This window comes from Labeo rohita, chromosome 1 (assembly GCF_022985175.1).
Source record: "Labeo rohita strain BAU-BD-2019 chromosome 1, IGBB_LRoh.1.0, whole genome shotgun sequence".
NCBI classification, from domain to species: Eukaryota; Metazoa; Chordata; class Actinopteri; order Cypriniformes; family Cyprinidae; genus Labeo; species Labeo rohita.
The window spans coordinates 36,711,410-36,727,215 of NC_066869.1; the positions used below are offsets into that span (position 1 = coordinate 36,711,410).

At 34.7% G+C, this 15,806-nt stretch overlaps 1 protein-coding gene across 3 annotated transcripts in view; it reads left to right on the forward strand.

Moving 5' to 3' along the window:
- Positions 1 to 15,806, forward strand: part of ptprdb (protein tyrosine phosphatase receptor type Db) — a 90,510-nt gene that overhangs the window by 25,578 nt on the left and 49,126 nt on the right. For all 3 annotated transcript variants that reach the window (XM_051106372.1, XM_051106381.1, XM_051106389.1), the window contains exon 5: positions 13,604 to 13,743. In XM_051106372.1, coding sequence (XP_050962329.1) covers positions 13,656 to 13,743 — 88 coding nt within the window. In that variant the 5' untranslated portion in view covers positions 13,604 to 13,655. The remainder of the gene's footprint in view (positions 1 to 13,603; positions 13,744 to 15,806) is intronic.

Genomic DNA, 15,806 nt, shown 5'->3' on the forward strand with positions numbered 1-15,806 from the left:
AATAAAATAATTTCAGCTCAAATCAATATTTCATATCCATTTATTTATTTATTTTCCAAGCCGCTGTGTAATATTTTCCATCTATTTACAAAGATGGTCATTATTGCAAAGTGAACCTCAACAGGGTGATCAGAATATAGGCTTTATTTTGCAGTAATGACTGGCTGACTGTACATTATTCCTTAGTGCATCTGTTTATAAAGATAATTTTACTTCTCTCACCTTTTGAACATTAGTAAATCTATCTGCAAGTCTAGTTTCACTTCTTTCATCATGCTTAACTCTTTAAAATATAAAGGTGATGCATGTTGTTTCTGTGTCACTGTTATCATCAAATGGCATTGCAAAAATAATAACTGTATTTAAACACGTTTCCCGAAATATTCTCTCCGTCTTCCATTGTTTAGATAAACCTGCCCCAGTTTTACACCATTGGCTGAGCTATTGTTGCTATGTTGGGCTTGTGGGGAAGTAAACAGAGCAATGTTTTGAAAGCACCACAGAGCCACAGTGTAAATTAATCTACAAATAGCTCCTAGTTGTCTCTGTACATTAAGCTAAGATAAGAAAAAATACGCTAACAGTGAAAAATTTAAACCCTTTACCTTTAAAAAGTCAATAAAGTGTGTGAGCTTCCATGAACTTGTAGAGAGATTGTGCAGGATGCGAGCATATTCAGACTTAATTTAATAGGATGGCTCCTATAAGCGTAACATCAAAGAGTTGTGATCAAGGAGACTTTCTAGTGATGTACAATTCATGAACTAGAGGTTCAAATCTCTTTTTTAAAGCATTTTTGCCTCTTTATTGGATAGCAGAGTTAAATTTGAGAAGAGGGGCAAACAGGGAGCAACTAGTGTTACTTGCATATAGTAAGTACCATGGCTAATAATGTGGTAGTCAATAAAATCACAAATCACAATGAGTTAATGCAAGTCAATTCAACAGCTCTCAGTTCTTTCAAACGGGTTGTTTCATGAATCAGATTGATTTAGCGATTTGTTTACATAATCAAAAATGATCCCTGAAGTCCCTCTGGAGCTTTTTAGCATGATAAATAAAAGCGTATGAAATATCACTGCTGTATTTTGGATGAAATTAGATCTTTACATATCATAATGACTGTAATTCCATGTGTTCCAGTTCAGTCTGTTCAGTTGCACCCTAATTGTTACTGTCTTCATGCCACATAAAGGAACACACTGTTACTTACAACACTGCTCCTGTTTGATTCAGTACGGGCCATTGCTGTTTGGAGCCTATTTAGAACTATTCATGAGTGGTTTTTAAACAGTTTTATTGGTTGTTTTACTGCCAGCTATATAAAAATAGAAAGTGCCTTTGTGATACGCCTTGCATGCCATGTTCCAATTTTTAAATGTAGGGAAAAATACAGATGTGTGGTGAAAAGAAAGAATGATTCTCAGTCGCTAGTGATCAGGCACTTTGAAATGGCTTGTTGTAGTGATTAAGGTTTGTTTTAGCTTGGTGCTGCAAATCCCATTTGTAGGATATAAAATATGAAATTATGGTAATCCATTTATACAAGCTGTTTGTCTTCTCAAGTGTGTTTTTATTTAAGAGGCACCTATTCTCAGAATATGCATTTAGGGGTTATTCAGATCCATTTTTAAAACACTTGTATCCTTTTTAAATCATTTATAGCAGGAATACATGGTTATACAATACCAAAGAAAAGAAGTGCATAGGAATTTTTAAAGCCCAGCTGCTAAGAAGCAGCAATGATGTTTTTTGTATCTGAAGACAGAATCAAATTACTCACAAAATTTTTGGAATAAACAGGCAAGAATTTGTGTTTATTAGAGGCATAACGATACATGTATTCGTACCGAACCGTCACGGTATGGGCATCTTGTTTCGGTGCATGAGGCCTTACAACGAATACAGGCAATTCACCCTCAATCCAGAAGGGGGTGCCCACAGTAATGCAACTCTGTTTGATAACCGCGAGGGGTATATAACTGCAGCCTGGAGATCACCAAATGGGGGCGGGAAGTTCAAAACGGGGTGGGTCCTCCAAAATAGGGCGTGGCTTCCTCCATTTGACAGACAGGCACATGTCACGCATGTGCAATTTTTCCCCCCAGTGAACTTCAGTGCAAACTCCGCCCCACAGCTAATTTTATGGATTTTATTGGTTGTGTCAAACGCAGTGTTGATTACCTAAACTATGCTACACAAATGCTAACCCCTAAACCTACCCTAACCTTAACCAGTGAAACTGACTGCACGGCAGGATTGGCGCTGAATAGCGAGGCAGATAAACAGTTAATAAGATTATGTAATATGAGATCGTCGGGCCGTTCTGTAACCCTAAATTTGACCTTTTTAGTTACATCCAGCGTCACTACCCCCTCCTACCCTGCGAATTTCAAGAACCTGGATGCCCCCGTTGCTTAAAACAAAGTGGCAGAGTAAAACCTTTCCCTTGCGCTTCAGTGGGATGGCTCGCGGGAGATCTTGTGGGTGATTCCCGTTTATATCATTAACATATATTAACATATATCATTATTTATATAGCATAGTTTATTTTATTTGAGATCAACTACAAACAATGTTTTATTTATAAAGTTTAGTTTTGAAATGTAAGTTAATAACAATGGGCTGAAGCCAGAGCCAATGGGAAAAGTCTTTGCGCAACGAGACCCCCCCATTTTGGAGGTTCTGCCCACTTTTGGAGTTCCCGCCCCATTTTGGAGATCTCCGGTCTGCAGTTATACATACTTGATAACCGCCGACAGAAGAACAGTGAATGCCAGGAGTTGCGCATTTGAAAACAAAGCCCACTAGACAGTGATCATGTGCTGATTCTGAACGCGTCTCTCACTGACAAAGGAGTATAAAGTTACTTTAAAGACTTGCGCACTCAACTGTCTGCGAAATGGAGCTTTGTGCTCTTGAATCTTACCTCTCTCATTTGGCACAAATCTAAATATTCCGTAATAATATTCATATTTGCGATGCATCCAATTGCTAAACTATTATTTATTATGTAAATCAGTTGCGTTCTAATGGTGACACAGTGAGGCGGGCAGGCTGATGTTTGGTTCACTCTGTTTTATTTTGATGAAGTACCACCTGCAAGGTGATATGTTTTGTGTTTGTGTGCACAGGCACGATTACTTTAACTTTCCTCATACCAGCAAAATCAACTTAGAAAACAAATAGAATGTCGTTTTCTGCCATTTGAGTTTCCTTTCTGTCACAAAACTAAACTGAAACTCAGCAAATAGCCTACGTTACGTTTACAGTGTACAGTTACGTTACAGTTTTTTTCCACCTGGTCTATCAGTTAATTAAATTAAATATATTTCAAGTATTTATTCCTTGTATGTATATATGTACTGCAGATTTTATAGCCTGTATATGACATTAATTTAATATAATATTTAGTATTTTCACATGTAGGTGGAAAAAATTGTACTACTGACTGTTTAAAATAAATGAAAAGAAACCTAGCATAGTAGATTTGTGTTGTTTTTTTCTGTTGTACCAAAATTGTATCGAACTGTGACCCTCCAACCGAGGTACGTACCGAACCGTTACATCTGTGTACCGTTACACCCCTAGTGTTTATATATTTATTATAAAATCAATATTAAAAACTAAAGCTGTTTTGGTTACCAATGACTTTCATTGTATGAACAAAAAATACTGAGATGTTTCTTGAATTGTCTTCTTTTATGTATCATAGTTTATGTTAGGCCGTTGTTTATGTGTAATACATTTTATGTCGAATTAAATAAATTATTTCTTTTTTAAAGCTATAATTTCTAATGTCTACTTGATTTGTTCTCAGTTGACACAAAAATAGCTTTAAACAATCTTTTGTGGGTATTTTCACAGTCAAGTTTAATTAATTGAAACATGTAATTCATTAGATTAAAAATTATAATCGACTGACAGCCCTAATTAAGAGATAACTATAAAATTTTGGTCACACTTTATTTTAAGGTCCAGTTCTTGCTATTAACAAACCATTAACTATGACTGTTCCCCTTAATAAACTCCTAATTTGCTGCTTATTAATAATTAGTGAGGTAGTTGTTAAGTTCAGGTATATTTGGTAGGTTTAGGAATGTAGAATATGATCATGCAGAGTATGTGCTTTATAAGTACTAATAAACAGCCAATAAGTTAATAATAGGCATGCTAATAAGCAACTAGTTAATAATGAGAATTGGTCCCTATACTAAAGTGTTACCAAAATTTTATTTTATTTTTTAAATTGTTTTTAAAATGTGATGGAGTTGAAAATGTGTTGACAGAAGCCTAAGAAAATAGGTGATATTGTATATTCATGTAAAATACTGAGAAGCTTTTTGTTGTTCTTCTTCTTCTTTCTGTTACATGGAAATTTATATGTACATGTGTATAGTTAAAATGCTATAAAAAGATTAAAAAAAATAATATTGCTTAGTATATAGATATATTAGTATATAGATGCAATTCAATTGAATAAATTCTTGCTTTATTGGTTTTTAAGTGTCATTATTTTTTATGTCATGATAACTCAATTTCAATATTATTGTCAGTAATCACAATATAATCATGGGAATTATTATTATTTTAAAGTCATATTATTCATATTGAATTGGCAGAAACAGTAGGAAAAAGAGACTCTGAAATAGTTACTGAAATCTTTAATTATTATTATAATTTTTATTATCTATATGCAGATTCACTCCCCAACATAATCATCCCACTAATTCTCAAATAATTATTTCTTTCTAAATATACAGTAGCTATTCAAGTGATCTGCTGAAAACTCCTGAAAATGTATATTTTTTTCATATCGCAATGTCAGTTTTTTCCAATATCATATGGCCCTATTACATGTAGTTGTTTATTTTTGACCTACACTGGATCTGTAAGTGAATTATAAGTCCTGCACTATTTAGGTTGCCCAGAGCGTCCAGACAGGCAGTTCTTTTTGTTTGTTTATGTTGTTAAACAAATCAATATTTCTTTTCTTTCTTTGGCGGAGTGCAACATCTAGAAGGTCTTTAAATGTTGAAACGGAAGAAGTCACTTGGAATACGCCGAGGACCATGTGATTGTGTCACGCAGGGCGTTCCATATGTAGAAGCTTCAGGTCACTTTTGGCTAGGGTGAGACAGATGTGTGTACCTGTTAACTGTCACAGCTGCTCCATGTCAAAGTAGCTCTAATTGGAGTTCTGCGTTGTCAAGGCAATGAGTGCCTGCCAGCGAGACTGTCCCACATCTACATGTCATTTTGTCCTCATCTGTCTCTTGCCCTGACAGCCGCATCTGTTGTACAGAGACTTAATGAAGGGTTTTGTAGAGTTTGTGTTTGTAACACACTAACATGTTCTTGCGTTGAGTTACAGCGGCCATATGGCCAAGGAATTGTCTTTGCTTGCTGTTGTATGTTTGAGTGCTCATGTGACGGGATGCATATTAGAGATGAAAAGCTGTTTGAAAATTATAAAACTTGGTCTTGAACTCAGTACCCGGTGGTGATCTCTCTTTTCAGCTAGTGATTATATCCGATTCAGTGTGTGTTTTTGTGTTCGTGAACAAACACTGGGAAACACACACAGTATTTTTCCTCCCTAATACTGCAAATCACCTTATGTAACCACTGTTATTCCCAAACAGATTTACTTGAAAGATCAACAGGGGTCTTTAACCTTTTTCAGGTCAGGGACCCCCTATTGGATAAGAGACCCCCTGTCACATTTGAAGCTTATTTATGATCATGAACGATATACAGAGTCATATATGTTGCATTGTTTCATTTGATCTTATCTATTTTAATGTGGAGGGTTAATGACAGTTTCTTAACTTCAGCTTTGATTGATGTTTGTTTACTATTGTTTTGCACAAAAATTACTGCAGTAGTGTCACGAACCCCCTGTTGAAGACCCCTGCTGCACAGCATTAATAGTACAACAGTAGTATTTATGGCATTGCAGGCCTATCTATAGTTAATAAGCTGCATTATAAATTGCTGCTCATGTCCATGGACTCTTAGAGCACAAATTGATTTAATAGTTAAAAACCGACGTGGTTCAGCAAAATAAGAGTGCATCGCTCAATCAGGGTTTGAGAGGGAGTTTAGTGGCTAGTCTGTTGAGCTTTTATTGTAGTCATTTCAAACCTACGCAATTTAGAATCCTCTTTTCACTTGAAATACGGGGGATGTTTTTTAAAATAAATGTTGTGTAGACATTAAAGGGATAATTCATCCAAATTCTCACATCATTCGGAACCTGTATAACTTTTTTTTGTTTTGTGAAGAGCAGAATGTGATTTTTTTAAAAAGCATATTCTGGTCGGTCATTTCCATATAATGAAAGTTTTCCAAAATTACAAAAAACACATTAAATATGGCAGACTTAGATGTTGTGTCAGGTTTGAAGTTAATGACATCAAACAGCATTGCTTTTCACATATGTTGTGAAGAAACATCAGTGATTGTTTACATGCACGTTTTTAAAGTGCTCCAAAATGACAAAAAACACCATAAAAGCATCCTTCCTGCAGGTTTAAGTGCATCCAACATGAATGTTTCTGGTTGTATTGTATATATATTATATAAATATATTATATACTCTGACTCTTTTTTTACCCAAGAAATTCTAAAAAAAATGTGTTCTCATATTGTGCAGCTGAAAGATAAATTGTCATAGAAACTGCAAGTAACTGTTGAAGTAATTTTTGCCATTTTATAGGCCTTGAGCAGTTAAATACACACACTTGTGTGTCAAATTGTCCGTTTCTGCAAGTATCCTTGTAAACACAGTAATTTGTTTTTAAGTAAAAGCAAACAGCTGAGAAAGAAAATGCATGTGTAACAATATATGGGATCCACGCAGCTCTTAAAGTGACAGCAGTCTAATATTTCTGCTGTCTGTCATTCATGTTAATCAAACAACTAAAGAGAGAAAATCTCTCACTGCTCTTGACTAAATCACTTTTGTAACTTTTATAAGAAGAAATATATATTTAATAGTGCTGTCAAATGATTAATCGTGATTGTGATTAATCGCATCCAAAATAAAAGTTTTTGTTCATTTATGTCTGTGTACTGTGTATATTTATTGTGTATATATAAATACACACACATGCATGTGTATATTTAAGAAAAATATGTTATGTTTATATATTAAATATATTTATATATAAATATAAATTATATGGTTATAAATATATACATGTAAATATTTTCAATATATATGTGTGTGCATTTATATATGCATAATAAATATACACAGTACACAAGCGTATATTATGTGAACAAAAATCTTTATTTTTAATGTGCGCGATTAATCATTTGACATCACTAATATGTATTTTACACAGTGAAGAATATGCAGTGTTTTTATACATTTGATTATTTTATTCATTGTATATGTAGCATTCTTATTTATTTGTTCTACTGTAGATTTTTGTCGTATTTCTTTTAATTAGTTAATTATTGTTTGTACTGAGTTTTTTTTTTTTCTTGGTGACAATAATTATGACATTTCTATGGTAAAAACCTTATTTAAAGCAAAAATAACTCCGTGAAAAAAAAATCACTCATATCTTGATGTAAGATTTTGGTCATATTTCTCACCCCTATTCTGTGGTAATAATGCTTTATTTACTACCAAAACTCACATAATAAATAGAATACTATGAGTGGAATGCACAAATGCTTATGTTGTGACATCACGTCATTAATGTAAACTGGTTTTTGTGTGTTTTTTTGTGCTGCTGGTTCACTGGTTTGCAAGTAAACTGGTAAAATGGGTTATTTCAATAAACTGAGTTTTGGGAGGTATCAGTAGGGCTGCCCACTAATAGTCAACTAACCGTTAGTCGATGAGAAGAGGCTTGGTTGACCAAAATGTTATTAGTCGCAGAAGAAAAAATCCACAGGAAGTGGCAAAGTCACGCAGTCCATGACAGACAGATCGTTAACGGCTGGTCAATTTGGTAATATAGTAAATCGGTCCGGACACCCAAACTCTCATCTATCATTCATCAACCTTAAATATGGCTTTTCATCTGAAATATCAAGCTAATGTTAACCTAGAAAGATGTGCACTATTCAAGTGTCTGTGCAGAGTGTGAAAGCTGAACAGTAGCTTACTGCATGACAAATGAAGGTGCTGGTGCAGTCACTTGCTCTTAAAATACTCCGTCATTTTTGGTCATACAGTTAAAAGTAATACATCTTTCGAATCTGTAAAGAGTCTACTTTTATTTGTGTGCACTTAAAATAACAACTAACCATTGTGCTTTTGTAAAATAAAGCAAACAGAATGCCCTTTTCTGCCATCTCTCTCTCTGTCTTTACAGACAGAAAAATATATCTATAGCGAGTGAGTCTACTTTTAAATAAACCAATTCAAATAGAAAACATATATTCTCAGATTATGTAATCCATATGAAACATGCATACAGGCTCATCACTACTGCGGAGATGAGTCAGTGTCGCCGACTTCACCTCTTAAGTTGAAAACAAAGAAAGCACTAGTTATCAATAACTTATTAAAACGTTAATGCAGTCTCCTTGATGTTTTTTCCTTCCACGTTTATAATTATTATGTCTGCCGGTGCGCTGTGGCAAGCATTATATGTGCGCTTGAGCGCTTATTAGGCTATGTAGGCAATTAAAGGCTCATAATTATGATTTATATGGTTTATTAATAAACATGTGACTAATAGTCGACTAATGTTTACAAAGACCGACTAGACGACCAGAAAAATCTTTAGTCGATGGCAGCCGTAGTTATCTTTAGATTGGTGTAAAGCCTGATTTGAGACATCAGAGGTGCCATATTTGAGAATAGAAGACTAACCTAACTGTTGTACGGCTTCTGATGACTTGGAATATATTACATAATTCATGTGGACTACCTTTATAGTGCATTTGTCATTTTTTCACTTTAGCACTGGTACACATTCACTTTTATTGAATGTAAAAGAATAGCCATGATATTCTACAAAATATTGTGTTTCATGAAAGAAAGGAGGCTATAAGTTTGGAATGAATTTTAGTATGAACAGTCCTTTTAACAATGGATTCCGAAAGGTCTAAAAGCTCATCACAGACACGCTGTGTTGTTTTCACTGTTGCATGACATGCAGTTAGCCCTCTCATCATGACTAAGTATCACCTAACTGCGGGCTAATTGTGTCTGTGCATATTAAAATGATTGGTGCCTTAGTAATAAATATCAATTATTTGAGTCGTTGCATCTTTGAATAAGTAATTAAGACACAAATTTGTTTAGTCAGCAGCTATGTCTCACTGTTCCACAAATACACACATATACACACTTGCTGTCGGCTTTCTTTCATAGTCTCGTATGTTCCGCTCTCTCTCGCTATGTCTCTCTCATATGCACACAGACGTAGCCACAAAGCTTAGCTATCGACTTTTGGCACAAATGGAGTTGAAGCAGGAAATATCAGGTTATCATAATGATCTCTGTTCTTTCCAGATTAGGCAGGGTAGCGTATGGCTCTAACACAGGGGAGAGGAAAATAATCCACACACACACATACACACAAAATCCATGTTGTCTGCACAGTCCAAATCGAAAATCTAGCATTCAGAGTCTAATTTAAACCTGGAAACAAACAAATAATTGCAGGATTTAGAAAGTTTACAACAAATAAATGTTATAATGTAAAATTAAAAATATTTTTTTTTAAGATTCTGAACTGTTGTGACAATTTTAATGTCCTTGTCCTAAAGGTCAGATTTTCTTGCTTCTACTGAAGCAGAAGATGCTCTTTCATATCATGCTGGACAACATGGATCATAGGACTTGTGAAGTTTATTCTTGAGTGCATGCCTCCAAAAAAGTAAAAATAAATAAAAAATGAATAACATAGAAAATTCTGTTTTTAAATATACAGCAGAATGCTTTATGTGTTCATTTGTTATTCTTTTTATTTAATATTTTATTTTTTGTGAAATTCGTGTAATTTTTTTTTTAAATAATTTTTTTACTGAGTTGATAAAGTAGAAAAATGCAAAGCAGGAGCTTTTTCTTGTGACTTTTGGTCTTAGACTTTTAGATGTGATGTGTCTTTGGTGGATATACTCGATGTATTTGTGTTGTTTGCGTATGCGTTGCGCGCATCTACGTATTTCCCTGATAATAATGTGTATTAGGGATTGTGTTAAGCTGCTGTGGAGTGTTTTCCAAATGAGGCAGATGGTGTGTGTGTGTGTAGGTTTAGGGGTTTGAAGGGCTTCAGTTTTACATGAGTCAGAGATCAGATTGACCCATTTCCTCCGCAGCCGAATCCCGACATGTGGAAACACACATACATTTGGGGTTTGTACGTGTCACCGTTCCCCTCCTTCGCTCCCCGTTTCCTACATCATCATGATTCCCTGCAGGAAGTGACACGTGTGGTCTTTTCTCTCTCAGCTCTGTAAAAGTGAAGGAAGCCTCAGAGTGCAGTGGAGGAATTAAATATGGATAGGAGACGGGGGAGGCAGCACGGATGAGGGGGTCTGCAACCACTCTCTCTCCTAATGATGTGATGTGATGTGACAAGCGTGGTGCTCGTGGGGGCAGAGTTACCATAGCGATTCCCAACACGCCCCCCATCTGTGGCAATCTCCCATGCACAGCATCCATATTTAATGCAACTTTTACTTAGTGCAGTACAACTGCCCACCCAACTCTTTCTCTCTCTCTCTCTCTCTCTTTCATTCTTCTTGTTATATTTTCAGAAGTAAGATACATTATACATTTATAAGCTGAGTGTTATAATTATTGAGTTTACGGAAAAATTTTCCAGCCTGCTTGAGAGTGGGACCTTTAGGCTGTCATGTATTATCATATATTCCATATTAAAGTTAAAGTTATAATCAGAACTCTGTAGAACTTTGAGTTATTTTTCTTCACACATTTGTTATAACCATAGCAGTTGTTATCAGTTTTCGGTAGTCTATCAGCTTTTACTTTTTTTTTTTTTTTTAATTGTCACCAACTTTTTAAAGGGCACCTATTATGCCCCTTTTTACAAGATGTAATATTAATCTTATGGCTCTCCTGAATGTGTCTGTGAAGTTTCAGATCCAAAAACAATACAGATTGTTTATTGTAACGTGTTGAAAAGTGTCATTTTTGGGGAAGGTCCAAAAAGTGCTGTTTCAGGGGTGTGTCCCTTACATGAAAATGTGCAACTTCCCGCCCAACTCCAGAACGGGGCAGAGCCTAGACGTCTCTGTTTTGCGTATGGCAAAAAACACAGAGGAGAAGCAACATGAGCGAGCGTGGGAGGACCGGTATTTTTACTGTACTTAAATGGAACAAAAATACAGTATTTTTTACCAAGAGTTGCTGAACAATGAATCAAAGTGTGCTGTCTGTGATCGTGTGCAGTTGCTTTTTATATGCACGCTGTTTTACCGGTTTCACTTTCGCTTTCGAAATCTATCACGTTTGGCAGGGAGGGGAGAGGATGGACAGGCCTGCGAATGCCTTTAACTTTTAGCTTCACACTTTCCTAGTTAAATCCAGTAAATGTATAAATAATCACAGAACAAGATAAACTGTGTACCTTAGTGTTTTTGTTATGTTCGTCAAGTAATCCATGAAAACTTGTATAGTGTAATTACTTTCCTTTATTTACAGGTATCAATGAACTTTAAAAAAATATATATAAATAAACTCTTACAAACATTTGTAAACCAAATCGTAGTTGTGCATGAACTTATAGAAAATTTAGTAAAACTCCAAAAAAGCCTCAGTACACATTTACAGCAGAAACACCAACATCCTTGAATGTTTTATGATCATGAAACAGAGCACAGGTGTTTCTAAGGGGACACTGCTTTCAACACAGCTGATCACACGCAGACAAAATGGCTGAGGATATGGTAATACACGCCAGTCAATAGTGGTGGCCGCTACCGAAATATGCTGTAATTTTGGACAGGCTCCAAAGTGCTTGTTTATTGAGCCTGGTTTGATTTCATGAAGATAAAAAAAGCCTGGATGTGTTTTTATCATTCTAAGATGGATGTGTACACACAATTCCAGCACACATTTCTGTCTACCTTCTATTATAAAAGTGGATTTTGCATAATAGGTGCCCTTTAAAGGATTAGTTCACTTCCAGAATGAAAATGACCTTTTTTTACTCACCCCCATGTCATCCAAGATGTTCATGTCTTTCTTCAGTCGAAAGGAAATTAAGGTTTTTGAGGAGCCTACGTCATGTGTGACCTTTCCAACGTGCCTGCATACATGTGTGAACTTGAACTAGTGCAAGATGAGCATTTGTGGTTGAAACGTATATATAAATTTGTATTTTTAAAGAAAATGACAGACTATTTTGCTAGATAAGACCCTTATTCCTAGACTGGGATCGTGTAGAGCCCAGAAACTGCACTGAAACTGCAATTTGGACCTTCAACCCAAGTCTACTATATAGAGAAAAATTCTGGAATGTTTTCCTCAAAAACTTTGATTTCTTTCCAACTAAAGAAAGACATGAACATCTTGGAAGACATGGGGGGTGAGTAAATTATCAGCTTCATATGTGTACGTTATTCAGTAGGTTTCCTTGGTATCTCATGTGATACGGCATAGCACTTAGGTGATGAAGAGCTCTGGTACGAACCCCATGAAACTACGGTTCGACAAAACAGCTCAAATCTGCATAAGAAAGTTAAAATAGCACAGCTGCATCAACAAATGTGCTTTTATATCACTTTTGCATTTGTTAACACTATCATTTAGGTTTAGGGTTGGGTTTGGTGTACTGAGCATGGGTTGAATCTGAAGGACAATAACCGAAAATATTCAAAGTAAATGAAATGGTTTGATGAAAATCATTTATTCATCCTCATGCAATTCCAAACAACATTGAAACCAAGGCTTGTTGAATCTTTGTTGAATTAAAGTTCAAAATTTCTTTCAAAAAAATAAAATAAAAATCTTATTGACCTTAAACTTTCAAATAATAGTGTACTGATTTCCTTTTTTATTGGAGCACAGATGTTTTTTTCTGTAAAATTAAATTGTATTGAGAGTCAAGCTTCAAAAATTACCAAACTGTTGTGAAGCCATGAAAAAGAAAGCTATTATTCAAACATATTTCCCTCTGGTGTAGCTGTTAGTGTCATTCACATTTATACATGAAAAAATTATGCACCAAGAGTGGTAGTGCCAGTTTTGATGTCAATCATGATAGGCCATGTTTGAATGTACCTTAAAACCAATGACACAACGATTATTAGCAAGCTTTAAGGCTTCAGAAGACTTTGAATATACAGTATCACAAATCATCTGGACTTCTTTTATGCTGCTTTATTAATGTATTTATTGTTTATTTATTTATAACAACATCAGAGTATGTAAATGATGACCGGATTTTGGTGTGCTATTCTTTTAATGCAAACTATGCTCTCTGTCTGTGAAGGCTCTATGTTAAATGATATGTTCACGAATTGATTGACCACACGGTAATTTGTTATCTGATCCTCAGAGAAAGTCTTACACACAGAGTACTAATTGATTAATGCGATCGATTGTTGTGCTGCGGCACATGTGACTGACAGATATGTTTGCTTGTTCACATGTGTACTGTAGGTTATGAGTGCACTTACAGCTTGGTGATCCACATAGACAAGCCAATGAGAGGATGGCCAGAGATCACATGATCTACAGAAGCGCCTACCAGCCGGTACTACTGATTCTACTGAGCGTGCTCCAGCTGGCGCATACGCAAAGTGAGTACACAGACATCAAATACATATATAAAACAGAGGCTGAATCCTCTGAAACTGGCTCTTTTCGTGAAATATGCTTCTTCTCAACCAGCGCAAAGGATAAAGGCACACTTTAATGCAGCTTACAAAGTAGTATGTAATTAAAAAATAAGGTTTTTGAACATGCTATGCAATTTCATCATGCTAAACCAGTTGGATGGATTATAATACTATCCTCCATTTGTTTCTCTCACTGCACCAAATGTCCGGATCAGTGTTTACAAGACAACTGCGGCCTTCGATGACTACGCAAAGAAATGACGTCAATATTTAATACATGGATTTTTAGCTTTTCACGATAAACATTAAAGAAGATAATCAGGCTGGCATTATGTTATTCTCTAGTAGAAGACGAATGACATACCATTTACCTTCAGTGTTTTTAGTTGTTAAGATTTTAAATGGTAAAAAAAAAATTACAATATATATATAAAATTGTATTTGTAATTTTTATTAAACTATTTTAAATTCATTATTATAAACATTTTATTGTTTTCTCTTTGGTCTTTGTAAATGTGTTTTATTAAAATGTAAGAGTAGTTGCACTCAAGGGCTTTCTTTTGTAAGCGTTATCTGAGCCTTTGCAGATTAAAGCATGTAAAGTGAAGATGAAGAGATTTCATCGCACATCATCTGGGGTGATGACACGATCTTTCACCCACGCACTCACTGCATTGTTCTGTTTGAACCTGAGCTGAGCCTTTGGTTAGTTACACATGCCATTAGTTTAGAGCTGCCGGTCAGTGGGTTACAGTGCAGATTAATGTGACATCAACCTTAGATCGAGTGGATTAGAAACCACTGCAGACTACATCAATTACACCGCTTATCTGCACTTTCCTCATCTACAAGAGTTAATTCACTCTGTCTTTTGTATAAACTGTAATGTACTTTTAATGCACACATAAAGTCACAATCTGATTTTAAAATAGGTTTTATGATTTTAAGTCAAATTTATTGTAATTTTCAAAAACGGATAACAAAGTGATAGCCTTGGCTTTACTTTAACAGCTGGATAGAGTGGAATGTAATGAAGCAGCATAGAATGCAGTGATTTTTAATTTGACATTGTGCTCATGGCATGAGATGCTGATGCTAACATGTTAAGTTACAGATCAAGAACTTTTGCCATGCCTGCCAGTGATTGGTTTACGGAGGAAAAAAAAATATAAATATTTCTTACTATGATTTTTACTGTTATTATAAACAAATTGCAATAAATGTTTAATGTTGCAGTTCCTAAAACATTATGGTTAAAAGGGGTCGACCGATATGTGTTTTTCAGGACCGGTGCCGACACTGATTATTACAGATTAAGTAGACTGATAACCAATATTTTGAAAGGATACATATGTGTGGTGTAAAAATGAAAATTAAATTGGCAAAAAAATTATTGGCAAATCGGTTTTAAAAAAACATAGATAACTAAAAAAATGCTTAATATCGGTGCCGATAATCGACCAGGCAGGTAATTGGTTGACCCCTAATAGTTAATTATTTATTTATAGTATGGCAAGACATTTTTATTAAAATGACTGATTTTAGTTTTTTAGTTTGATTTTATTTCTTCATTTGTTTAGACACAATACTTGTGTAATGTAATATTTAGTACAGTGTGAAAATAATTATTGACTAAAGTTACAGGTAGGGTTTAAAAACTAACAACATGGTTTAACCGATCATGAAATTTTAGTAGTTGCATTACTAAATGCTGCATTTTTTTTGTTTTATTTAAAAAGATAGAATTCAAAACCATTGGTTTTATTTTTTTATTGTTTTATTTATTTAAACATAGTAGTATAGAATATTTTAAAAGAATCTTTTAAATAATTATTAGCTTAACTTATATATTTCTTTAAATGCATTTAAGTTATTTTATTGGCAAATTGGTTTTAAAAATGACTGACCATAAAACACAACTTTTTTTTTCCCCAGAAATTTAAACTAATAATAATTATTTTAAAGGGGTAATAATGACACATCATTTGGATATTTTCATGTCTGGAAAAAATTGGGGATTAAAT